Genomic DNA, 27,710 nt, shown 5'->3' with positions numbered 1-27,710 from the left:
TAGGCGGTCCTAACTTGGAAACCGAAGTTAAACAACGTTGAGCCCTTTCAATCGTAAATCGCTTTTAAAGAGCTAATGATTTAAAACTTATTAAATGAATATTTTTTAATTGATATTTTATGAAAGATTTTCTTTGAATAGTCTTCGTACTGTTTCAAAGATGAACTAACGTTTAGTTTATTTATGCTACGCAGTTTGCGCTCTATCGTTACGATAGAGAGAGAGAGTATCACGGTTTCACTTTGCAGAAAGAGTAAATCGATTCTGACGTTTTGTTCATTCTTCTTTCAAAGCTTAAATGTTTTAAATTCTATTTTAAAGGAACTTTTTAATTGAAAAACCTTTCAGTTTTTTTCCTTTGGTCAAATAACCTGTTTTTTTGACGAAACGTAAGTGGGCTCTTCTCTTAGGTGCGAAATCAAGAGAGAGAGAGAGATAGAGACGGAGGGAGAGAGAGGAGAGAAAACGTTCCGATCTTTATCTCGTCCCAAGCGGGTAACGTTGTTCTCGAGTTACTCTCGTCCCTAGTCTCTGTACGGGGAGAAAGGATAAAACGTTTTTAGTTTTTTATTCTCGTCCCAAGGCAATGTACGGTGAGAGATTGAAAACGTAGTTTTGAATGAACTAGTGTTTAGTCTCTTCCCCAGCCACTGATTTTTTTATCTTAAAATATGTTTACTGTTTTTTGCTGGTATTAATGTGCTTACATTATACGACTGATTTCGCAATTACAACCTTTTGATGAGGGTAGAATTGCGTGCTTCAGGTAGAAATCAGTTTTATTCATACCTAATGTGAATTGTTAAAAGATTCGATTTCAGTGAAATAAGTGCAAAACAGAAAATCGTAGTGATAAAGTGATATTGCGCAAAGTGTTATCAGTGTTGCGACCGAGGGTTCGTCTGTTCGTGCCTGTCGTTCGCCTAGTCCGGGACCTCTTGCAAGCTCCCAAGCCCAGGGGAGAAGTAATGTCGTACGACTTATGGGTTCGAGAGGCCTTGATCAGCGAACAGACGTTCCCTCTATGGTATCGGGTGTATCTTACCAAGATCACCCCTACCATAAGGCGAGAGAGACGATTTTCTCCTTGTCATACGAAGGCTTTTCGCATAAGAAACCGTGGAACAAGGTTTCGAGGCCCTTTAAGCGAAAGTCAGTCCTTTCAGGACAGGTCCAGCGTCCTGGTTTTAACCATTAGGACAGCTCTGACCCTATGCAGTCATCGGAAGACTGCTCGCCGCCTAACAAAAGCGTAACACAGACTCCGAGAGTCTTTTTGTAGGCAAGGTTTTGCGGTCACAGACGTTACCCTCGTCTCTTACCGCAACCATTCCCGTTGATCCTAAATGGGTTGTACGGCAAGACATGCAGAATAAGCTTGCCTCCCTTATGGAAGACTATTCTGCCGATAAGTCCGTTGAGCCTAGCCGTTTATCTCATCGAGATCCTGGCCTTCAGCCACCCTAACGTTCCTTTGTGCGTCCTGTTGACGTTGGCGTAGCCAAGTCACGTCAGTCAGGTTGTTTAGAACCACACTCGATGCGGTCTCGTGTGGATTTTCAGCCACATTTGGACGTTAGGCCACTTGCTGATGCTCCTGTTGACGTTCAGGACGTTCGCTAACAATCGGAGTTGACTTGTTTTGACGCTGAGCGTCAACCTCCGCATTCTAGAGTTGTTTTGACTGCTCAGTCTAGGCGGTCAAAGCAGTCTCGAGTGGACACTGTGCGTCCTCACGCACCTGTTGTTGTTGACAGTTCACAGACTGTCAAGCAGTTACATGACGTTGCGTCCTGGTCTCACGCACCTGTTGTTGTTGACAGTTCACAGACTGTCAAGCAGTTACATGACGTTGCGTCCTGGTCCGCTACTAATGCACCAGTGCGTGTGGACTCTGCTTGTAAAGCATTGCCACCACGGTAGGTCTCTCCCTTGCTTGAGACTCGGCTATTATCGGACAAGGTTCCTTCAGATGAGGAAGTTGCTGTTCCCCCTCCTACTGATATTCCCTTGAGGACTCTGTCAGACGGAGAGGAGCCAAAAGCTGCTTAGCCCTCTATGGACTTTAAATAAATCATGCTGATTTTTAAGGATCTTTGTCCGGATCTTTTTGTAACTGCTGCTCCTCGTTCGCCTAAACGTCAGAGTTTACACTAGGCCTAGCTACTTCAAAGCCGTTGTTTTATAAGCTAGTGCTCTCTCGCTCTTCTAAGAGAGCTTTACGTTTGCTAGGCGACTGGTTTATCACCAGGAGGAGTTTGGGGGAGACAGCCTTCGCTTTCCCTTCTTTTAAACTGGCTTATAGAGCGAGAGTCTGATATGACATGAGAGAAGTTCTCGGCTTGGGAGTTCCTGCCTCTGCCCAGATAGACTTCTCAAACCTCATAGACTCTCCCTGGCGCCTGGCCATGAGACGCTCCAAGATTTTACAGGTCGACTTCACAGCTATTTTCGAGCCTTTGAAGTTTTGCTGTACAATTATGTCATGCATAAACAAGGCTTTCAGGGATGGCTCTAATGATCGGACAGCCACGTTCTCTGCAGGAACAAGTCCCTCAGGGATGGCTCCATGATTTGGCAGCCATGTTCACTGCAGGAGTACGTAAGAGGCAAGTGCGCTCAATGTGTTCATTGTCAAGACAAACTTCACGATGAAGTCTACCAGGCTGTCTTGACAGCATTTATGGAAGGCGACTGGATGGTCTCTCTCGACCTTCAGGAGGCATACTTCCACATTCCTATACACCCGGATTCCCAACCGTTTCTGAGGTTTGTTTACAGGAATGTGGGGTACCAGTTTCGAGCCCTGTGCTTTGGCCTCAGTCCTGCGCCTCTCGTGTTTACGAGGCTCATGAGGAATGTGGCAAAATCCCTCCATCTATCGGGGATCCGAGCCTCCCTGTACTTGGACGACTGGCTTCTCAGAGCATCGTCCAGTCTTCACTGTCTGCAGGATCTACATTGGACGTTGAGTCTGGCCAGGGAGTTGGGACTTTTGGTCAACCTAAAAGTCCCAACTGATCCCATCCCAGATTATTCTATATTTGGGGATGGAGATTCGCAGTCAAGCCCTGCTCGAAGTCCAACTAATGCTGAAACGAAACGTTTATTCAGTCAGGAGTTGGAACAGTCTCGTAGGGACTCTCTCATCCCTGGAGCAGTTTGTCTCACTAGGGAGACTACACCTTCTGCCTCTCTGGTTCCATCTAGCCTTTCACTGGAACTAGGACAAGACATTAGAGACGGTATCATTCCCAGTCTCCGAACCAGTAAAGGCATGCCTGTAATGGTGGGACAGCAATATCAGTCTGAGAGAGGGACTATCCCTAGCAGTCAAGAACCCAAACCACGTGTTGTCCTCAGACGCGTCGGATTTGGGTTGGGGTGCGACCCTGGACGGTCGGGAATGCTCGGGTCTATGGACCTCAAGTCAGAAGAGCATGCACATCAACGGCAAGGAGCTATTAGCAGTCCACTTGGCCTTGATGATATTAGAAGGCTTCTTCGAAACTTAGTGGTAGAGGCAACTCAGACAACACCACAACTTTGGCGTACATCTCCAAGCAAGGAGGCACACACTCCTTCACACTGCTCGAGATCGCAAGGGACCTTCTCTTATGGTCAAGAATTCGAGGCATCTCCCTGTTGACGAGATTCATCCAGGGGGACTTGGAACGTCTTGGCAGACTGTCTCAGTCGGAGGGGTCAGGTGATCCCCACGGAATGGACCCTCCACAATGACGTGGGCAAGAGTCTTTGGGCTACTTGGGGTCAACCCGCCATAGACCTCTTTGCCTCCTCGTTGACCAAAAGGTTACCAATCTATTGCTCTCCAGTCCTAGATACAGAAGCAATCTACATAGACGCGTTTCTACTGGATTGGTCTTTTCTGGACTTATATGCATTCCCACCATTCAAGATAGTCAACAAGGTACTGCAGAAGTTCGCCTCTCACGAAGGGACAAGGTTGACGTTGGTTGCTACCCTCTGGCCCGCGAGAGAGTGGTGCACCGAGGTACTTCAATGGCTGGTAGACTTTCCAAGAAGTCTTCCTCTAAGGGTAGATCTGTTACGTCAGCCCCACGTAAAGAATGTCCATCAAAGCCTCCCCGCTCTTCGTCTGACTTCCTTCAGACTATCGAAAGACTCTCAAGAGCTAGATGTTTTTCGAAGGAGGCAGCCAGTGCGATTGCAAGAGCTAGGAGAGCTTCTACCATTAGAGTATACCAGTCGAAGTGGGAAGTCTTTCGAGACTGGTGCAAGTCAGCATCTGTGTCCTCGTCCAGTACCTCTGTAGCCCAAATCGCAGATTTTCTTTTACATCTGAGAAAGGTTCACTCCCTTTCAGCTCCCACGATTAAGGGCTACAGGAGCATGTTGGCTTCGGTCTTTCGACATAGAGGCTTAGATCTTTCCAACAATAAAGATCTCCAAGATCTCCTTAAGTCTTTCGAGACCTCTAAGGAACGTCGTTTGGCAACTCCTGGATGGAACTTAGACGTGGTCCTAAGGTTCCTCATGTCAGACAGGTTTGAGCCATTACATTCAGCCTCCCTGAAGGATCTCACCCTCAAGACACTTTTCCTAGTGTGCTTGGCTTCGGCTAAAAGGGTCAATGAACTTCATGCCTTCAGTAAGAACATCGGCTTTTCTACAGAAAAAAGCTACTTGTTCACTTCAACTTGGTTTCCTGGCCAAAAATGAACTGCCTTCTCGTCCTTGGCCTAAATCTTTTGATATTCCTTGCTTATCAGAGATCGTAGGCAACGAACTGGAAAGAGTATTATGTCCTGTTAGAGCTCTTAAGTTCTATTTAGCTCGTACTAAGTCATTACGAGGGAAATCTGAGGCATTATGGTGCTCAGTTAAGAAACCTTCATTGCCTATGTCAAAGAATGCTTTGTCATATTTTATCAGATTTTTTTAATACGAGAAGCTCATTCTCACTTGAATGAGAAAGACCGATGTTTGCTTAAGGTTAAGACGCACGAAGTTAGAGATATAGCAACCTCCGTGGCCTTCAAGCAAAATAAATCTCTGCTAAGTATTATGGACGCGACTTTTTGGAGAAGCAAGTCAGTGTTCGCGTCATTTTTCTTAAAAGATGTCCAGACTCTTTACGAGGACTGCTACACACTGGGTCCATTCGTTGCAGCGAGTGCAGTAGTGGGTGAGGGTTCTACCACTACACTTCCCTAATTCCAATATCCTTTTAATCTGTCTCTTGAAATGTTTTTAATATTGTTTTATGGGTTGTTCGGAAGGCTAAGAAGCCTTTCGCATCCTGGTTGATTTGGCGGGTGGTCAAAGTCATTTCTTGAGAGCGCCCAGATTAGGGGTTTGATGAGGTCCTGTTGTATGGGTTGCAACCCTTGATACTTCAGCTCCTGGGAGTCTTTCAGCATCCTAAGAGGATCGCTGGGCTCCGTGAGGAAGACAGACTTACAAGGCAGAGTAATCGTCTAAGTCAACTTCCTTACCAGGTACCTATATATTTTGGTTTTGTTATATTGATAACTGTCAAAATGAAAAAACTCTTAGCTTATACGCTGTAAACATAATTAACTCTGGTCTCTACCCACCTCCTTGGGTGTGAATCAGCTATTATATATTCACCGGCTAAGTTAAATATTTAAAAATGATATTTTAATTATAAAATAAATTTTTGAATATACTTACCCGGTGAATATATAAATTAAATGACCCTCCCTTCCTCCCCAATAGAGACGCAGCGGGACGAGAAGAATTGAAGGTTTTGTTTACATCGAGAGTGGTATCTGGCCGACAGTTGGCGCTGGTGGGCACACCCGCAACCTTCATAGCGATCGCTCGCGAGTTTTTTGAGTGTGTTTTCTGTCGAGCCGCAGAGTTGCAGCTATTATATATTCACCGGGTAAGTATATTCAAAAATTTATTTTATAATTAAAATATCATTTAAAAAAAAATATACTGCAAAATGTGCTGGGGAAAAAATAACCCCTTGTGGGTTAAGTGTTGGAAATTTCCAAAGAGCCTGGGGGTAAAAGGGTTAAGTTGGAAAGGTTTGCTGTCCAATGTGATCAACTTAGTCATCCAGATCATTACTCTGAAGCCCCTAATCTTCATTGGTCTTAGTCAGCCTACATATTTATCATGAATTCTTACAGCTATTTTTCCATGAAATATTTTTATATGAATTTAGATAAATTATCTATTGCACACACACATTCTTATCTCTGAAAGTCCACAATTCATTTCAGTTTTTTTTTCCATCTTAGTGAAAAACAGCAAAATTTCCTTCTTTTCTCTCATGTTTAATTCCTTGTCTTTATTGGTTAGTAGGTATGGGTTTAGGCAAGTGCCACATAGAAAATAAATTAAAAGAGTACCAATATAAATTATGTATTATGTAACTAACATATAACAACACAAACTTTATAAGATTAAGTTATCCACCAAATTGTATATCCTGTACTCTTGTTCCATCATCATCTTTACTTTGAAACTGTAAATTGCATTCAATTTTAGGGTTATTCTGAATTGGTGGTAAAGTTGATTAGATTTTTTGGTTATTGAAAACCTAAACTGCAGGGATGTATGAAATGTGACAAGACAAGAAATCTCACTTGCATATTTTTAGCATTGTATTCATGGTTTTGGTTTTAGGTATGGTTTTTGGTAGCTAAAGATGTGGACCTTACTGTAGTGGGTTATTACTGAAACACTTGAGTTGTTCCGACATTTTATACAAACCCTTTTGCTGTTTGCAGAGATGCATTTTGGCAACAGCTGAAACTAGCTGTAAGACTTTTAAACGAGGTGTAACTACCTACCGCTAGTTAGCTTGTTGGTTAGTGGGGGGCAATATACCTGCCACCACGCTCACACTCGCACTACTAATACTCTACCATTTATATTGGCTTGGAGGAGAACAAATATAGTCTTTCTCTCTTGTCAAAAACCTTTAACCAGCTTACGATTAAAGCAACTGGCCTAAAAGCTTAAAATTCCTCTTTTCTTTTTTAGGTGCAGACACCGTCGCTTTGCTTAGCAAAGCAACGGCGACCACCACCAGGGGAATCTCTTCTAAGCGGCAACTCCGGCTTTCTTTTGGGGCTTTCAAGTCTCCCCTCTAAGGAATGGTTTTCGAGGGGGCTAAAGTTGAGGGCATAGTGGGAGTGCACCCTTGCTTCCCTTGTGATTGACTGCAATCATCCTTTCCGAGACTCTGGAGTTAATTCATCAATAGAGTTCTTGTGCCCTAAACTGCAGCACTCTGCAGCCTCTCACTTTCTTTCATGCAGCTCTGGCGTAGGAACAAGAGCAGTTGCAGACTGGTTCCCCTCGTGGTTTCCAGTCATAGGATGCCTTTGGGGGTGAACCCAGAAACTAGCTTCGGTTATATTTCACAGGCAGTGCTTGATGCTGACCTTCAACTTGAGCTTGCCTAGCATATTGACGGGTAGCAGAGTGCGGTGCCTGGCGGTCCACCTCCAGGTTTTAGGCAACCCACCCATCCGCGGTCCACCTCCAGGTTTTAGGCAACCCACCCATCCGTGGAAGGGTCATCCTTTGCCACTTGCTGTCAAGCAGCCTTTCTGCTAGCCAGGAGACCTTTCACTGGCTCCAGGTGCTGGACTACCTTCTCGCTCACGGGAGAGACAACCTTAGCCTGAGTGGTCTTACCCCGTGGTCACTGCCGGGTGATATTAGATTCGTCCGTACCTCGCTATTATTCTTCAGAGCAAAGCTTCTTGGAGCTTGACAATGATGGAGTTAGGTGGCTGCTTGCAGCTCCCTCCACTAACTGTCGTACCCTCAGGGTACAAGCTGGGACGACCAGTCACTTGCGGTCTCTGCATCTCCCATCATCTTTCCCCCAGGGCACAATCCAGTCTCGTGAGCAATTTCCCTTCGCGATCATTGCTGCAGATGGTGATGTCTGCCTGAAGCTTGCAGTCACTGCCTCTCTCATGTTGAGTATCTTGACTATTACTCTTTAGGGTTATTGCCTGCATCATGCACGTTGGGCACAACAAGACCCATGGAGTTTTGTTAGGCCAGGCCCTTCAGGACCTGTTCCTCAAGGTTTCTACTTCTCACGACTGAGAACCTGCTGTTTTACAAGTTCAGCACAGCCTTATTCGTCTCCTTGCGAGGGGAGGACATAAGGCTACTTCCCAACCCCCTGTGGAAAGTGTGATGAGCTTGAGTACTTTGCAAAGACCCTAGTCTTGCAGAGAAGCCATGTACAGTGTTGCGTACCCACCCATTCACTGAGTGCTAGCGAGGTGGGTGGGCGAGCCCTTCTGCCTGATGAAGGTCTGTGAGAAACACAGGTTGGTCGCCATAGTACATAACGTGTTTGAGACCTTACCTGGCAGAGTGCAAAGCTTCAGCTTGCTGTTGCCTCAAGTACACACTACTTAGGTAGAGCATATTCACCAGCACTCACGGGTGCTCTCCATCTTACCTGTACCCATCTTTACAGGTGCAAGTCAACACTTGCCTCGTCAATGTCCGTCAGGGCTTGCTAACGCTTGCCGGTGCTTGCTGACGCTTGCCGGTGCTCGCTGACGCTTGCCGGTGCTCGCTGACGCTTGCCGGTGCTCGCTGACGCTTGCCTAGACAAACAACTAGTTTGCTAATCCTGACTTGCCAGCCTCTTTTGGGAACCTGATAAGTGTTTGTGTTCTTTGAATACTGTGGCCACCAAAGCCTACATGCGGGACTATGCTTTTTCATGAGAGGAGAGCCCTACTGACACTAAGCGTAGCGAGATGCATTGGCAAGCTCCCCTGCCTGTGGAAGTCTGTGCAACTACAGGTTCTTGCTAACACCCCCTTGGTGAGGGGCTGGTATGAGCTCCTTTGGTTGTGCATGCGCGCCCTCTTATGACAAACCTCTCAAGGGTTATTACCACAAATGGAAGTGACTGCTGACTGCTTGCGGCTGTAGCATCCCAATACCGTGCCCCCAGGGCACGAGTCTTGTTAGGCAAATCCTGTAGGGCTATTGCCGCAGTCAGGAATGCTTTCCTACTGTTTGCGGCCGCCATATCGTACCATTGTTTGGAAGACAACGAGTCGTGAAACATAATCCTTCGGGGTTACTTTCTTGGGCTTTTCTTCTCTACGGGAGGGAGAGCTCTTACGAGCACTTATATGGTGTCGGCCTTCGACCCCTTGCAATCTCTTCTCACCTGTCACACCTTCAGGGGACAACGGTCTAGTGAGATATAACTCTTGCAAGGTTATTTTCCCAAGCCTCTAGTTCCGAAGGAATAGAGTCGGCTTGTGCTTGCGTTTATGAACGATAGCAAGCAAGCATCGCTTACAGGGACGCTTGTCCCTCTCACAGGGCGGACGGGCAAACACCTACTACTGATAAAGGTCTGATCACTTTGTTAGCAGAGAATTAGCAATTTCACACAACCGCATGGGGGCAAGAGAGCTATTGCTGCCAACGTAGGCCGTTCGCTTTGCCAAATGTGTGCATTACTCTCATGGGCACATGCGTACCCTTGAACGTAGCAAGGCCTACATATCATCATGCAATTGGAACTTTGTTTTATTAAATACAGTAATTAATATCTCTTTAATTCGATGGTTGTATTTCTTGGGGGAAGTTAGATTATACATTACCCTCCTACTTTCTCATAACCAGACATTAGTGTACCTTCAAATAGATTCCTCCTTCATTCCAGTCAGTTCCTTTTTAACATCTCATGATCTGTCGTCTAAGGAGTGAAAGTACTTAGACTCCGAAACTTTGCAATAGCAAGAGGAAACATTTAAAGCTTATGCCAAGTTTGTTGATTGGAAACTGAGAAATGCAAAGTGTAGTTGTCGTTTCTAAGGAATTTCTGTCGTAGGAAGAACGAGGTATTGATTGTAAACATTGATCTATGTTCTCCAATTGAGTTCTGGGTGCAACGAACCACTTGGGAACCACTCGGGCTGCACCTGGATCTTCGTTCCGCCAGGGCATTCCCGTTGTAAGATCGGATGTAATTGCCTGCTGGTCCATAGTTGGATTTATACTCTACATATTATTACCTGTCTGACAAATGGATTGGAGATAATTTTCAATCTTGCCTTTCGGAAGTATTGTTTGCTTGACTGCGATCAGCTAGGAAGATTTGCTGTGATGCCATCATCTGCTAGAAAGTACTGGTTACTCTGGAGTTACCAATTCGTTAGTGAACCTGCACGACTAACTCCCATTGAAACGAAGGCGGCTGGATGTTCAGGTTTCACCCTCCCCATGGAACAGTTGCTTAAAAACGATTACATGACTCGACAGCAACCGATTTGAGATGTTTATTTGCTAAGCAATCTCTCGGTTGCAACTGATGAGTGTTGATCTTTTCCTTAAGAGTAAAGGTTCCTTGTTCCTTTCAGCTGAACCTTCCAACCCATGAGGGGTGGAGCAACAGACACAATCCCGGGGCTGTGCTGGTTACCCTACTGAGTAGTTGACTGACCAGGTAGCCCAGAGTCCATCTTAATATCCAATAGTTTGGAGGGGAAGACTATTTTTCTCATGAAAATTTTTCTTGTACAACCTGTCTCCCAGAGCCTTACTCACCTTTTATGAGCGAACGACTCCTATTGTAGGAGTGCATAAGGCTTAGCTGCACATATCTATATAGGTGCTTACCAATCCTCGCCTTGGGATGTTCACATCGCAAATATTTCCCTCACCATTATATGGTTAAATAATTGCACTCACTGGGGATTGCCACTTTGGTGACACACCCTACTCTACCTGTTTGCCCTATTTTGGTAGTTGGCAAGGGAACGCTGGTTTGTTATGCTCACATAGAGCATACTCGCCTCCCTATAGAAAATGGGTTTATCTAGGAAAGAAAGAAGAAAGAGGCTGCCCGTTTTCTGTCGCAGGCCGCTTTGCCACCATAGCAGTGGCAAAAACTGCTGGGGCACCTTACCACCTTGGAGAAACTGGTACCCAAGACCTGCCTGTGCATTTGCTCCCTACAGTTGAAGCTGAAGACTTCTTGGTCTCAGCACTTAGACCCTCTGAACATCGTGGTTCCAGTAGGGTTAGAGCTGAGAGAGACCTGAGCTGGTGGGTGCCCAACACCAATCTGCTCAGGGAAGTAGACCTTCTCTCTCCTCCCCTGAAATTGATGCTCTTCACAGATGCGTGAAAAGAAGGGTGGGGGCCTCACCTTTTGCACCAAAAGGCCTCCATCTCTGGTCTGAGTCTGAGTGACAGTAGCAGTATTCCTAACCCTCAAGCAGTTACAGTACATCAATTCCTTTCAGGGCACTCTGTGATGCTGATATGCTACACCCCCCCCCCAAAAAAAAAAAAAAAAAAAAAAAAAAAAAAAAACGAGGTACTTCTTCACAGCCCCTCTGCCATCTAGCTGAAGAAATCCTGAGATGGACCGTAGATAACTCGGTAGCTCTATCAACCCATTTTATCCTGGACAAGATGAATGTGCTGGTGGACAGCCTGAGTAGGAAGATTCAGATTGTAGGCTCTGAATGGTCTTTGAAACAACAGACATCCAACGAATCCTTGACTTTGTGGTGTTCACCAACGATTGACGTGTTCGCGACGTCCCTTAATTGGAAACTTCTGGTATACAGTACTGTTCTCCAGTACCAGATCCCCAGGCAGTCTGGCAGGACGTCTTCCAATACCAGGGGGACAGCTTGGACGTCTACATGTCCCCCCCCCACCTTTCTGCCTAGTAAGCTCCATTGTGGCAACATGCAGAATGGTTCCCAGACCTGCATCTGCTCAGAGGCACCGATGGAGGTCCCTCCACTTCCTTATCTACTCAGATAACCATAGTGAAGATCTTCCACTGAGCAATAGCTTTGCCACAACTTCAAGCCTTTAGGTTATTCAGCAACTCCTCATACCGTGGTGCTTTTTGCAACCGGTTGCGAGGAGAATGGGAAGATACCTCCGTGAGTTGTCTTCCGCTGTATATCAGGCAAAGTGGTCCATCTTTTGTGGTTGGTGTCGTGGACGTGATATTGCTTCTCTCAGTCCCACTATCCCAACGATAGCTGAGTGTTTTGTTGTACCTGAGGGAGTTAACATTTCCTCCTTAATGGAATTGTATCTCCTCACACAAAGTTTAGAGTGGATATGCCCTTCGTTGGAAGTCTGACCTCCTCCTTGGAATGTAGTTCACATATTGCATTCTTTGAAACGAGCGCCCTACAAACCGCTTAGTCAGTCTTCAGACTGTGACTTGACCTTGAAGACGGTTTTCCTGTTAGCCCTGGCATCCACAAAGAGAGTGTGAGCTACATTGTCTGTCCTACGATGTCGCCCTTCCAGTTCGGCTTTGTCCCTGAATTTGTGGCTAAGACTCAAAATCCGACTGTAATGGATCTGAGATTTGGACCCTTCTGGATTTAGATTATCTGTTCTGTAAAAGATGATCCAGATCAACTGATACTATGCCCTATGAGGGGGCTGAGTTAGTATATTAAAAGAACTTCCTGAGCTCGCCTTCAGGTCAACAGGCTCTTCGTGAACTTTCAAAGGGTCAAGAGGTTGGTAACCAAAAACTTGATCTCTTCGTGGATCAAGCAGGTGATCGAGCGAGCCTTACAAACCAGCTCTACTCCTCTTGAGCTCACAACATCACGGGTGTTAGCACATCCCTGGTGTTCAAAAAGAACTATTCAATGTTGCAGGTATTGCTATTGGGAGTGTGGAAATGTCAAACTACGTTCACAGCCCACTACCTGCGAGATGTAACCCAGAGGAACATTGATACCTTTTCGATAGGTCCTGTTGTGGTGTCATAAAACATGGCTACGAACACCTCAGCTCCTTGTAGGACAAGTAGCAGTCAATTGAGGGCAGATATTACCCAGTAGTAAGCCTATAATGAATGTAGGTGTGACTGGCCTCTTCATATTTCATTCTCCACTTTCTTGGTGTTTCAGCAGCCGAAAAACATTGCAAGCTGACCTTTTCTGTCTGCAGGTTGGTACCATTGTCTATTGCATAACCTGATATATATACTGTACAGTATATGCATTTGTTACATCCCAATCTCCCTGCAAGATGGAATTGGGCAATGTTTATCTATAAACCTACGCTTACCTGGTCAAGTCATAATGCTTAGTTCTTACACCATTGCATGGATTGCCTAGGCTGTTAAATCTCAAGATTTTCAATATTAAACTTACCCGATAATCATGTAGCTGTCAACTCCGTTGCCCGACAGAATTCTACGGGAGGGATACGCCAGCTATCACTATACTAGAAGGGGGTGTACTCACAAGCGCCACCTGTGGCCAGGTACTACAGTACTTGTTGTTGTCGCCACCTCACTTTTTCCTCTGTCGTGCTTCCGGCTAGACGTTCTTGGATACGCTTATGATTTTGGAGTATTGTTCACGGTTTGGTGAAGTATTTCTCTAAATTTGCAGCTATTCGCTATACTGGAACTTCTATGTTAGCTTAGCTAGCGTTTGGAATTAATTTAATTTTTATGGTGACGAAGAGAGTATGAACTCTCTTTCACCTTTAAATGGACGACCCTTCCCTTAGACGGAAGTGTTGGTGTCTAAGAGAGTATAGACTCTCTTTCTTAGTTTTGTTATAGATTTATTTTATATCTCTCCGCCTTTTATAGGCCTCTTCGATTAACTTACTTTTATTATAAACTTATTAAAATTAATTTTTATATTTGTTTATATTCGACCTTTCCTAATAGTAGGCGGTCTTTTCTTGGTACCGAAGTTAATTAACATTGAGCCCGTCATTTCGGTTTTACCTGTTAACATATTATGCTATTTTAATGTTTTTGAAAGGAATTCTTTGATAGTCTCGTACTGTTTTCAAAGTTGACCTAACGTTTTGTTTTGTCTCTGCAGTTGTTGACGTTCAGAACGTTCAACTTGCGCTCTATCGTTACGATAGAGAGAGAATTTTCACGGTGTCACGTTGCAGTAAGAGTAACCGTGTCTAGCGTTTTGTTCATTCTTTCTTAACTTAATGGTTTTAATTCTTATAAAGGAACTTTTCATTTTGGGAAATATTTCAGTTTTTTCCTTTAACAATAATATGTTTTAACGATATATATGATTGGGCTCTTCTCTCAGGTTCTAAGTCAAGAGAGAGAGAGAGAGATAGAGACGGAGGGAGAAAGAGGAGGATAAACGTTTCATTCAAGCGAGTAACGTTGTTATCGTTTTTGCTCTTCTCCCTAGTCTCTTTAGGGGAAGAAGGTAAACGTTTCTAGAGTGATCTAGTGTTTAGTCTCTTTCCAGCCACTGAATTATTTATCTTTCATTAGATTTTTCTGTTACATTGTAATTCTGTTTTCGCAATTACTAACTTTTGAGAAAGGATAGAATTGCGTGTTTCAGGTACAAACCACTTAAAGTTTCGAGTTCAGTGAAATAAGTGCAAACAGAAAATCAAAGTGATAAGTGATTAGCGCAAAGTGTGTCAGTATTGTGCGTGAGGGTACTTCTGTGCGTGCCAGTCGTCCTCCCAGTCCGGGACCTCTTGCAAGCTCCCAAGCCCAGGGGAGAAGCAATGTCGAAGGGCAAAAGGGTTCGGCAGGCCTTGATCGGCACACAGAAGTATCCTCGGTGGTTGCGGGCGTGTCTTACAGAGACCGTCACTCCCACCCGCAGACGATTGAGCCCTTATTTTGCTCGTCTGCAGAAGAAATTTCGGGGAGAAAACGCTGGTCTCAGGTCTCAAGACCTCTTAAACGTAAAGTCCAGACCTATGCCAGACGTACGAAGTTAGAGTTCAACAACCCGGATGCAGTCATTGGGTTAGCTCTGACTCGCCGCAGTCATCAGTTGAATGCACTCCGCCTAAGAGGAGTAAGGTTCTGCCGCAACAGATCTCTGCTGTTAAGGCTTTACCTCAGCAGACCTTAGTGTCTGCCGACCCCAAGTTGACTCTACTGCAGTCCATGCAGTCACAACTTACGGTCTTGATGCGTGAGTGTCAGGCTGAGAAGGTTGCGCCTCCTCCTGCGCTCGCTCCGCCTGACCGCAGTACTGCCTGCCAGGCGTACGATGTTGAGCCACGTTCTGAGTTTACTGTTTCCAGTGGTGTGCAGCTCCCTCCGCCTTCCTTAAGGCAACCTCAGCAATGGGAACAGGAGGCTTATACCTCTCTTCCTCCGCTTCCACTTGCTGTTCCACCAGTGAGGCAACACTCGCTTGAGGTACAACAACCTCTCCCATCCATGAGTCAGTCTCCTCAGCTCTCGCTGCAGCGAGCTCAACCCTCCTCAAGGCAAGCACCTCAACACCTTAGCCTTGCGCCTCAGGAGCCTCAACTTGCGAGACTTTTACTGCGTTCTGCGCAGCCAGCGCATCTGCCAACCACTCAGCAAGCGCAACCCTTGAGTTCAGCCACTCATGCCAGGAGTCAGCCTCCTCCACCCATGCGCCTACCTTCTGCTACTTCTTTTGATCAGCCTTTGCAGACTGAGCCTCAGGTGTTCCCTCAACAGAGTCTTGAAGAGGAAACCACAACTATTGTTGTTCCAGCTCGTTCTGACTCTGCTGTTCAGCATACCTTACCTCCATTTTCAAACATTATGATAATGGAGGTTATTTGTATTACTTATATAAAAATATATTTGTATTCCTTGCAATATATTTTTTAACAAATCGCAAAATATGGCAAAAATCATGAGTTATGAATGTAAGGTAATATTATGTTGATATTAAACCCCTTGCAAGCATGCATGTAGTAATGCAGTGTTGCCAACAGGGCGAGTTTCCCTTTCCGGAGGTGAAGTAGATTATAGTACATTTAGTGTAGCTTAATTCTACGATTATCATGCCGGCTATCAAATTCATCAACAAAACAGTCTAAATCAATTCCCTCGGCACGTGCACTTTCAATGGACGGTAATGCGATATTACTCACTCTAGCACTGGTCATGGAATTTCTGAGAAATGTTACACGCCATGCAACACGCTCTGCTTACCTTACAGCATGCTCTACATTCAGCATGCTCTACATTCAGCATGCTCTGCTTACAGCATGCTCTGCTTACAGCATGCTCTGCATACAACAGGCTCTGCATACCTTACCGCATGCTTCTCAGTCACACATCTTTGGTTGTTGCCAACTCACTAGACTGTCAAGCAGTTTCTTAACGTTGCCTTCTAGTCTGCTGCGTTTGCACAGTGTAACCCTCACTGAGAGAACTTAGCTTTTCTCGGATATGGTCCCTGTAGATGAGAAAGTGCTTTTCTCCCTCCTTCTGATATTCCCTTGAGGACTCTGTCATTTGGAGAGGAGCCTTTAGCTGCGTAGCCTCCTATGGACTTTTATTTAAGCATAACATGCTTCCAGGGAAGGTAATGGTCCCACTTCAGTCGCTAATCCCGTCTGTTACCACACCTGCTCCCATAGTCCTTGAGCTGTGTTGCAAGACATGCAGTCCAAACTTAGTCCTTGTTAGAGGATTTTTTGTTTACGGAGTCAGTGTGTCACTGGGAAGACGTTCAACAACCAGCAGGAGTGACTTGTTGTGACGCAGTACGGCAACCTTAGCAACCCGATAAGGAGTTGTCTGTACGACCCAGACAGTCTAGACAGCTTCGGGTTGTCACTGTACTTCCTCGCTTCCCCATGGTTGACAGTTCACAGACTGTGCAGCAGTACCATGATCTTGTGTCCGGCTCCGTCAGACGACTGGCTTTTAAGAGCTCCCACAAGTCGTCGCTGTCTGGAGATTCTCAAATGGACTATGGATCTGACCAAGGAATTGGGCCTCCTGGTCAATTTTGAGGAGTCTCAGCTCGTCCCATCCCAGACCATTGTCTCCCTGGGTATGGATCTTCAGAGTCGAGCTTTTCGGGCTTTTCCGTCGGCCCCAAGGATCTTCCAAGCCCTAGAATGCATCCAGAGCATGCTGAGAAGGAACCGATGCTCAGTCAGGTAGTGGATGAGTCTAACAGGGACACTTTCATCGCTGGCCCTGTTCATCGTGTTAGGGAGACTCCACCTCCCCCCCCTTCAGTATCATCTAGCTGCTCACTGGATAAAGGACATGACGCTAGAGACGGTCTCAGTTCCTGTTTCCGAAGAGAGAAGGTCTTCTCTCGCGTGGTGTAAGAACAGCTTTCTTCTCAAGGAAGTCTACCTTTGGCTGTTCAGAAACCCGACCGCCGTCTCCTCTCGGACGCATCAGACACGGGCTGGGGTGCGACTTTGGACGGATAAGAATGCTCGGGAACATGGAATCAGGAGCAAAGGACACTTCACATCAATTGCAAGGAGTTGTTGGCGGTTATTCTGGCCTTGATAAACTTCAAGTCCCTCCAGCTTAACAAAGTGGTGGAAGTGGACTCTGACAACACCACAGCCCTGGCTTACATCTTCAAGCAGGGAGGGACTCTTTCGTGGAAGTTGTTCTAGATCGCAAGGGACCTCCTCATCTGGTCTAAAGATCGAAAGCTCACGCTGGTAACGAGGTTCATTCAGGGCGGTATGAATGTCATGGCAGATCACCTCAGCCGCAAGGGTCAGATCATCCCCACAGAGTGGACCCTTCACAAGAATGTTTGCAGCAGACTTTGGGCCCTGTGGGGTCAGCCAACCATAGATCTGTTCGCTACCTCGATAACCTAGAGACTCCTGTTGTATTGTTCTCCGATTCCAGACCCAGCAGCAGTTCACGTGGATGCTTTTCTGCTGGATTGGTTCCATCTCGTCCTGTATGCATTCCCGCCGTTCAAGATTGTCAACAGGGTACTTCAGAAGTTCTCCTCTAGCAAGGGACACGGCTGACGTTGGTTGGCTCCGCTCTGGCCCGCGAGAGAATGGTTCTTAGAGGTACTGCAATGGCTGGTCAACATTCCCAGGACTCTTCCTCTAGGAGTGAGCCTTCTACGTCTACCTCACGTAAAGAAGGTACACCCAATCCTCCACGCTCTTCGTCTGACTGCCTTCAGACTTTCGAAAGACTCTCAAGAGCTAGGGACTTTTCGAAGGAGGCAGCCAGAGCGATTGCCAAAGCAAGGAGAACATCCACTCTCGGAATCTATCAGTCTCAAGGGGAAGTCTTCCGTAGCTGGTACAAGACCAATGCAGTTTCCTCAACCAGTACCACTGTAACCCAGATTGCTGACTTCCTGTTATATCTAAGGAAAGTAAGATCCCTTTCAGCTCCTACGATCAAGGGTTACAGAAGTATGTTGGCAGCGGTTTTCCGCCACAGAGGCTTGGATCTTTCCACCAACAAAGATCTACAGGACCTCCCTAGGTCTTTTGAGACCTCAAAGGAACGTCGGTTGTCCACTCCAGGCTGGAATCTAGACGTGGTCCTAAGGTTCCTTATGTCATCAAGATTTGAACCTCTCCAATCAGCCTCTTTTTAGGACCTCACGTTAAAAACTCTTTTCCTCGTGTGCTTGACAACAGCTAAAAGAGTAAGTGAGATCCACGCCTTCAGCAGGATCATTGTTTTCACATCTGAAACGGCTACATGTTCCTTGCAGCTCGGTTTTTGCTAAACGAGCTTCCTTCACGTCCTTGGCCTAAGTCGTTCGAGATCCCAAGCCTGTCCAACTTGGTGGGGAATGAACTGGAGAGAGTACTTTGCCCAGTTAGAGCTCTTAGGTACTTTCTAAAAAGGTCTTAACCTTTACGAGGACTATCAGAAGCCTTATAGTGTGCTATCAAGAAACCTTCTTTTCCAAGTTCTAAGAACTCAGTTTCTTACTATTCAGGCTTCTGATTAGAGAAACACATTCTCATCTGAAGGAAGAAGACCTTGCTTTGCTGAAGGTAAGGACACATGAAGTGGGAGCTGTGGCTACTTCTGTGGCCTTCAAACAGAGCCATTCTCTGCAGAGTGTTATGGATGCAACCTATTGGAGAAGCAAGTCAGTGTTCGCATCATTCTATCTCAAAGATGTCCAGTCTCTTTACGAGTACTGCTACACCCTGGGACCATTCGTAGCAACGAATGCAGTAGTAGGCGAGGGCTCAGCCACTACATTCCCATAATCCCATAACCTTTTAACCTTTCTCTTGAATACTTTTTATGGGTTGTACGGTCGGCTAAGAAGCCTTCCACATCCTTGTTGATTTGGCGGGTGGTCAATTCTTTCTTGAGAAGCGCCGAGGTTAAAGGTTGTGATGAGGTCCTTTAGTATGGGTTGCAGCCCTTGATACTTTAGCACCTTTGAGTTGATTCAGCCTTCCAAGAGGAACGCTGCGCTCAGTAAGGAAGACGATCTTATTAAAGGCAGAGTAACGGTTCAAGTCGACTTCCTTACCAGGTACTTATTATTTCATTGTTATTGTGGATAACTGATTATATGAAATACGGGATACTTAGCTATCCTTTAGTCTTGTACACTGGTTTTTCACCCACCCCCCTGGGTGTGAATCAGCTACATGATTATCGGGTAAGTTTAATATTGAAAAATGTTATTTTCATTAGTAAAATAAATTTTTGAATATACTTACCCGATAATCATGATTTAATTGACCCACCCTTCCTCCCCATAGAGAACCAGTGGACCGAGGAAAAAGTGAGGTGGCGACAACAACAAGTACTGTAGTACCTGGCCACAGGTGGCGCTTGTGAGTACACCCCCTTCTAGTATAGTGATAGCTGGCGTATCCCTCCCGTAGAATTCTGTCGGGCAACGGAGTTGACAGCTACATGATTATCGGGTAAGTATATTCAAAAATTTATTTTACTAATGAAAATAACATGTTAACAATGTAACAGGGTGCCTTTAAACAGCTTTTGTGAAGCACAAAGTAGCACCCTGGTCAATTATTAGTCATTTGGTGTCTTGGCTTTCCACCCACCAGAGGGTGTCTCTCCACCGTAAACAGCAAAAGGGTTTGTACAGTATATAGTGCCGGAAAACATTACAAATTTGGAAAATATTTTATATTTTTCCTAACTATACAAACCAGCTATTTACACATACTAATCCTGCCATCACCTTCCCCCAAGAAGTCCTGTCTTCAATCTGAAAGTGACATCTTGTTACGTGGTGAGTGTGAGTGAGGTGACAGGTATAGGCTACCCCCTGTTCCCCCTCACTAACTAGCGGTGGGTAGTTACACCTCGCATAAAAGTCCTACGGCTAGTTTCAGCTATCGCCGAAATATATCACTGTAAATAGTTCAAGATTTGTATAGTTAGGAAAAATACAAATTATTTCCAAATTTCTCATATAATTCATACTTGTATCATAAGATAAAGACCTTGGTGAAAACCTGTACCATTCTATATAAGTACTGTAGTTGGAAGATTACTTTTTTAACACGGCGGATTATAAACTATCTTCTTCTTCTTCCCAGCTGGTTCCCATTTTTATATGGGGTCGCCGTTGCGGATGAGCCATTTCCATCTTTTTCTATTCTGCGCTTCTGCCTCATCAATCCCCTTCTCCTGTAAATCTCCTCTCACACAGTCCATCCATCTCTTTCTTGGTCTCCCTCTTTTTCTTCTTCCTTGAACCTCCATCTCCATAGTATGTCTCCCAACGTGGTCCTCATCTCTCCTCATCAGGTGTCTCCCTTCCTGCACTTTCTTTGATATTTCCACCACCTGTGTCGACCCCCTTATGTAGTCATTTCTTATCCGATCCTCTCTTGTCACCCCAGACATCCACCTAAGCATTCTCATTTCTGCAAATGATGAATTGATTCTATCTTTTTCGTTTTGAGGAAGATGCTATTAAGCCTCTTTTCATTTTTATTTGTTTAAAAATTATGGGATTTCATTGTGAACTAATTAGTCATTGAGTCTTGAAGCCATTCAAGCTGATTGTATTACTAGCTCATCATTATCATTACAGATGCCTTGTGGTTTTCATGGCTTGATCATATTTCTATCTCAGATACATTTGATTGACATTTTTTTTTTTTTTTACCTCATTACTTAGAGGAGGGAGTATAGGCTCTTAAGATTGTTTTTTATAGCAACAGTTTCCATTTGAAGAGTAGTTACCATTGAGGTATCTGATTACCACTACCCCACTCTTTTATAGCAGTTGTGTGATTGTTATTCTTTGGATTTTACTAATGTTAAAATTACCTCATTCTTATTTATAATGTAAGATTCTTTTCTATTCTTATATTGCATTAAGATGCATTATAGGATCCTGTCTATAGTGGTTATCAATCAAAGAACCTACATAATGATAGTGTAGAGAAATTGTGAGAATCCTCTCATTACACCCTTCACAATTCTTACTTGTACTGAACTGATAGGAGCGTTTGAAAATGCAATTAGTATGGAGATAGATATTCATCCAAACACTGAAAAGAGTTTGATCATTGTCTGCAATGCCAAGAGTACAGTAAGTTTTTACCATGAGTTGTTGAAAGAGGTGGTGATATACTTCAACTCGCAAATCCTCTTATGGCACGAGTGGTATAGAAGCCCCCTAATCCTATACAAACTGCATTGCTTTTTAAGACTGGAATATCGTTACGACTGATTGATAACCGTCAAGCATCCTGAGCTAATCACAAAAGAGCACTGCTCTTACAGACACCAAACCGTCTATCTTGAAGGTCAAGCCATTCATGGAACAAATTGCAAGATGGATGGTAGCTGAAGTACACATGTAATATGTTTTTTTTATATTTTCCATCAGGTTTTAAATTTTTTTACTGGAATTGTGCTTTATCAAGTCTGTTTGTGTATTATTAAGAGAGATCTGAGTATTGGATTGAAATTAAAGTTTTCTGCCCCTTTTATGCTCAAAGGTTTCTTAGAACTTATCCTAAGTGAAAATCTGTGAGTTATGGTACTCTGTACTACCTAAATGTACTGTAATTCAAAGTTCAAAAGCTCCCACCCTTCTTCAGTTGCTTTATCATCCAGAATCTCTGTTCTGTGAATACCACACACTACCAAGCGTTGAAAAGAGGCCAGCCTTTAAGCGCTTGCCGAGATTTTAGCATCATTACATTCTTGATTCAAGTTCAGGTAAAAGCTCCTGTATTGTTGAAGAACATAATCTGGTACTTTGCACATACACCTGTGCTTTCTTTATTGCTCAGTAATAGACACAAATGACCATTAATGAACAAATATGTTGCACTGTGCTTGGGCGATCTGGTCATAAACATATATGTAAGCTTATGATTATGTAGCCATTGGTTAACTGTTGTTATCATGCCTTTGTTTGATTTCTGAAGGGTTAAGGCTACTACTAATTGATAGATAGCTTTGTCTTCTCACATTGCTCTACCTGTATATCTTATCTTACATCATCTCACTTCTTTATTGTTCATAGTTTTTTTATTGGGTCATCATGTCAACTCAGCTTGCTTTTGCCATTAAAATACTAAGGTGGGTACCTGTTCAAAAGTATTTTGCAGTGTAATGTCTATTTCAGAGGCCTTTCACAGAAAATGGACCTTCATTTTCCTCTTGTCACTGGAATATTGATCCTGGTTGCAGCTTTACTTTTGATACAATACTAATGATTAAGGAAAATTCTTGTCATGATCATATATCTGGTTCCTGGTTATAGGGGTATCAAATAACATTAGGATAAGGAGGACACCAGTGAGGTAAATAGAATAGCTTTTCAGCTGATTTTTAAAAATTTAGTTATATTGGTACTTAGATATTCAATGTGTACCACTGTACGTGTGTTTTGATGTTTCATGCTATGGGACCATCTTTTTTTGCAATTTTAATTACAAACCACCTCTTTCTGATGTTAGGCAAATAGAGGGGACACCTCATATGCTTAATTACTGTACTACTGATTAGGAATTATAAAGTGTGTCATTCCTTATGCAGCATGATGTATGGTTTGTATCTATAGAACAAGTGTAAAAATTTACCTGTCCCCAAATTATAGATATACAGTAATAAGATTCTTCATCTGTTTCACTTTGGCAATAATGTTTTTGCAGCATTTTATCATAATTAAACTGAACATACTTATCAGGGTTATGTTCTCTGGAGGAGGGACTGGAAATCGAGGCAAAATTAAAGGCAAAGCTGGTAGTAGTAGCAGCAGTAGCAGCGGTGGTAGTGGTAGTGGCAGCAGCGACAGTGCTGCGAGTGGAAGCAGCAGTGGCAGCAGCAGCAGGAGCAGTAGGAGCAGCAGCATTTGCAGTCGTACCCGCGACAGTGGCGATAGCAGCAGTGGAACAACGCCCTTGGGAACCCCGCCTCACGTCCAGATGGCTTCTCATGAGTCTCTCAACTCTGAATCAAAATCTAGTTCGCTCAACTCCAAATTAGGACATGAATCGGTGAGTGTTACTGTTGGTGTTATTTTCCTCTGAATACTCTTAACAATAGTTCTTCACATATTCACTTACATTAATAGCAAATTTAAGCTTTTACAGGAAAGCCTGAAAGGTAACTGGCATCGTATAATTAAATGATTTTAGTCGACCGAAAGTTTCATGATCTTTGTTCATAAAAGGATAAGAAAGAACTTATTACGTTACGGTCCATTGGACGCATATTTTTAATAAGAATTATTTTTGAAGGTTTTATTAAGTGAGTATAGGGACGTTATATGTCGCACAATTAAATCCACTCACATGAAATATATAATGGGATATGTTTGCTTTGAAATGTTCACTGCCAGTTGATGATATAAATCTGTTATTATCGGTGCTTGAAGATTGTTACTAACTTTTTCATCAGCTTTTAATAGTTAGAAATTAGTTTGTCATTCTTTCTTTATCAATTGTTAGGTTATTAACCTTGGCAATATTATTATATTATTATATTATTATAAATTTCAACCTATTATAATGGCACAAGGAAAATACTTTCATATTTTGTAGTGGATGATTATTATTATATTTTTATTTTTTATTTTATTTCTCTTATATTTTTATGAGGGAATAGCTTTAGAATAGTATTGCAATTATTATTTTAGTTTGAATGCAAATACTGATTGTATTCAGTACACTATTATTATTGTTATCGATATTATTAATTTAAGCTGTTTAATAAGTATGTTGCTGTGGTAACAAAGTCCACATCTTACTGTACTTATATTACAGAGTAAGCACTTGGAAATTCCCTTACATTAAATCCAATACCAAATTAATTTTTGCATGAAGTACAAACCATCATGCTTTTTTATAAGCAATCTTGTAAGGCGAAGTGACTGCCGAGTCACCGATTTGAAAAATTCAGCAGAAATTAGACAACGGGAGCTCATTTCTCACCTGCCTGAAGCTCTCGAGGCTGGACTTCAGCTTTATTTGCTAGTGGACGTTGTATAGAGTGCTCTTTGTCAACTCCTATTTTTTAACCCTTTCACCCCCAAAGGACGTACTGGTACGTTCTTGCAAAACACTGTTAATTACATGTTTTTATATATTTTTGATAATTTTATGAGAAACTTTAAGCATTTTCCAAAAGAATGAGACCAACCTGACCTCTCTAGGACAAAAATCAAGCCTGTTAGAGCAATTTAAAAAAAATATATATAGCAAAATGTGCTCAAAATTTAAAAGGGTTATTAGATCATAGTTTTTTTGTTTTATCATAGTTAACTTTCTTATTATAATCCTCCAGCTGTAATTGCTAATAGAATCCAGTGTACTGGTCTTTTTATTGTATGTAGTTGATTGATTTGTTCAAGTTGGTGTAAGTACTATAATGTATTTAGTGATTTAGAAAAAAAAATGTTTCATCCATTTACTATACTGTAATTGTATACTGTATACAATATATACCCTACATATTAAAAGTTTATGCATAAACTATGCTACTTAACATAGTTTTAACTTCTATTGGTTTAACTGAATTGTTTCTCATGCTCTCCAAGAAGCCTTGGCAAAAATGCGATAGTGTGTGTTATTTTATTTTTCTTGCTATTTCATCTTTTAAAAATTATTGTATAATTTTTTTTCTATTTTCAAGTTAGTAACAGCACTCTTGTTTGACCTATTTGATATTTGTTGAATATACCACTGGAAACAATCTCGGTACAGTATGCAGAAGATTTCCTTCCACATAAGTACTGTAAATGTAAAATGCTTATTGAGAATAATCTAATATTAACCCTTTTACCCCCAAAGGACGTACTGGTACGTTTCACAAAAGCCATCCCTTTACTGTACCCCCATGGACGTATCGGTACGTCCTTGCAAAAAAATGCTATAAAAATTTTTTTTTTCATATTTTTGATAATTTTTTGAGAAAATACAGGCATTTTCCAAGAGAATGAGACCAATCTGACCTCTCTTTGACAAAAATTAAGGCTGTTAGAGCAATTTAAAAAAAATATACTGCAAAATGTGCTGGGGAAAAAATAACCCCCTGGGGGTTAAGGGTTGGAAATTTCCAAATAGCCTGGGGGTAAAAGGGTTAACCAATAATAAAAGCTTCATATTCTTCAACACTACATTTTGAATATATCCAAATATTAAGTTTGAAAGAAGCTGTAGTTTATTGAAATTTTTACTCAGTGGGTGGATTTGTTTATCAATAAATAGGGTAAATTGGATCAAGTTAATGTTCAAGAAGGTGAACTTCTTGGTAAAAAAGAAAACTGATGGAATGGGGAAGGGGAAAATTAAATGTAGAAAGAAAACTAATGGAATGGGGACAGGAAAACAAAATGTAGAAAAAATAAAGCTGATGTAATTTGGAGGTGAAAAATAAAATGTAGAAAGAATACTAATGGAATGAGGAGCAGAAAATCAAATGTAGAAAGAAAATTAATGGAATGGAGAGAGGGAAAATGAAATGTAGAAAGAAAACTAATGGAATAGGGAAGGGGAAAATGTAAAATGTTGTGCATTTGGTGCCAGAGAGAGGCAGCTTGTTGAGGCCCCCTTGTAGTTGGTACCCCTTCCCTTTTATTGCAAGGGTAACCAGGTAAACTACCTGGCTACTGATTTCCATAATTGCCTTTACTTCAATCTCTGGACTACAGATTGATTCAGGACTTGTGAGCTTTGGCAGGTGAGGACAAGAAGCTAACCCTGACAGGGGAAGATAAGAACTACTGAATTTTTTAAAACCTAAGTTAAAGTAAGAGGTTTGTGTCCTAAACATGAAAGTTATTTACGATTGTTTCTTATACCGCATACACAAAATTGAATAGGAAATTTACATATCAAAAAGATATTTATGTACTGTGTTTGTTTCCTATGAATATGCCGGATACACAAAATTGAATAAGAAATTGACTAATGGAATCCATTTTGGGCATATAATATGGGATGGTGTGTGAGAGGAAGAGGATGTGTTGGTACAGGACGAAAATTATTCTGAGTACAGTATTGTATTCCTACCATGAGTTAGTTTTGCATGTGTTTTTTGAGATGGAAAGCTTTCCATGGTCAGCTAAGAAGCAAAGGTAGATGGTAGATTATTTTACAGCAATAATCCTCTGCATATGGTAAGACGGACAATGAATGGGAAATTAGAAGGTCCATTTCTCCTAATATAGTTGTAGTGACATCTGTACTATTTAATAGGTTGGTAAGGAAATGACTTTGAATATCTAGATATGCATTGTTACAGACGAGATTTCTTTCCTTCCTTTGTTTATTAGTTGCTCAGCACCTTATCATCTATGGGACCTGGTGCTTAAAAACTTGAAATGTCTTGAGTAGTTCTTAACTCTGACCATGTGCAGGACCTCATTAGTGGTCTGTTTATTTCATTTTCTTTTTACAGTACTTAACTTAGCCCTGAAACTTCATTTCTGCTAACCACGCTTTCAAGAGCTTTCAAAACTGACCTCACGTTGTGACATGATCGGAAGAAATTACTATTAGCCGGCATTTGTCATTTATTTTACCAAATTAAGTACCGTACTCTTGATTAAAAGAATATTGTTCCAGCTGGATTTTAACTAATTGTTATTTTATATTTTTCAATATTAAACTTACCCGATAATCATGTAGCTGTCAACTCCGTTGCCCGACAGAAATCTAAGGAGGGATACGCCAGCTATCACAATACTAGAAGGGGGTGTACTAACAGCGCCACCTGTGGCCAGGTACTCAAGTACTTCTTGTTGACACCTCCTCAATTATTCCTCTGTCGTGCCTCCGGCTAGACGTTCTGGGATACGCTCATGGTCTTCGAGTTTATTCTCGCTTATTTGGTGATGTATTCTCTTTGATTTACGGCTGTCGCATTACTGGAAACCTTCTGATATTAGCTAGATAGCTTTTATTTAATTCAGTTTAACGGTTAACGAATTTTTGCTTGTTTTTTGGATCTCCCTTTGACTTCTCTTGAAAACAAAATGTCTGACATTTCGCAAGCCCCCTCCCATAGACGTTGTAGGTCTTGCAATAGACGTATTCCGAAGGTCTCGGTAGATCCTCACACCGCTTGTTCTGACTGTAGGGACATACCCTGTCAGTTAGAAAATCGATGTGAGGAATGCGCCGGTCTTTCGGAATTGGATTTTGTCCGACTTTTAAAGTATTCTTCTAAGTTAGAGAGAATTAGAGCTAGGAGGAGTTCTTCTCACTCTTCTTTATTTTCCTCATCTCATGATCCTCTTCCTGATCCTACCCCTGTAGTGGCTACCCCCGAACCTACTGTGTGCCCTCCGCCTGATATGTCAGTGGTTTTACGTGCTATTCAGGCTTTAGGCGATAAGGTAGAGTCAGTGGTAAGTGACCATAAGTCTCTGATGGCCGAAGTGAAAGAGTTGAAGGCCAAGAGTGCAGTGGGTGAAGTTAGTGCCAGTGCTGTGACGAGTGCTAGTGTCGGTGCAGTGCCTTGTACTAGTGTTAGTGCCAGT

At 42.8% G+C, this 27,710-nt stretch overlaps 1 protein-coding gene across 1 annotated transcript in view; it reads left to right on the top strand.

Moving 5' to 3' along the window:
* mtm (myotubularin) overlaps nucleotides 1–27,710 on the top strand; it is a 157,450-nt gene that overhangs the window by 21,249 nt on the left and 108,491 nt on the right. Inside the window, 1 exon segment of the mRNA XM_068352855.1 lies at nucleotides 22,914–23,223. Within this exon segment, the coding sequence (XP_068208956.1) occupies nucleotides 22,918–23,223 (306 nt within the window). The 5' untranslated portion in view covers nucleotides 22,914–22,917.

The sequence above is a fragment of the Palaemon carinicauda genome, chromosome 29 (assembly GCF_036898095.1).
Source record: "Palaemon carinicauda isolate YSFRI2023 chromosome 29, ASM3689809v2, whole genome shotgun sequence".
NCBI classification, from domain to species: domain Eukaryota; kingdom Metazoa; phylum Arthropoda; class Malacostraca; order Decapoda; family Palaemonidae; genus Palaemon; species Palaemon carinicauda.
Note: the sequence above shows the minus strand (reverse complement) of the source record. Positions and strands in the feature narration are given on the sequence as shown.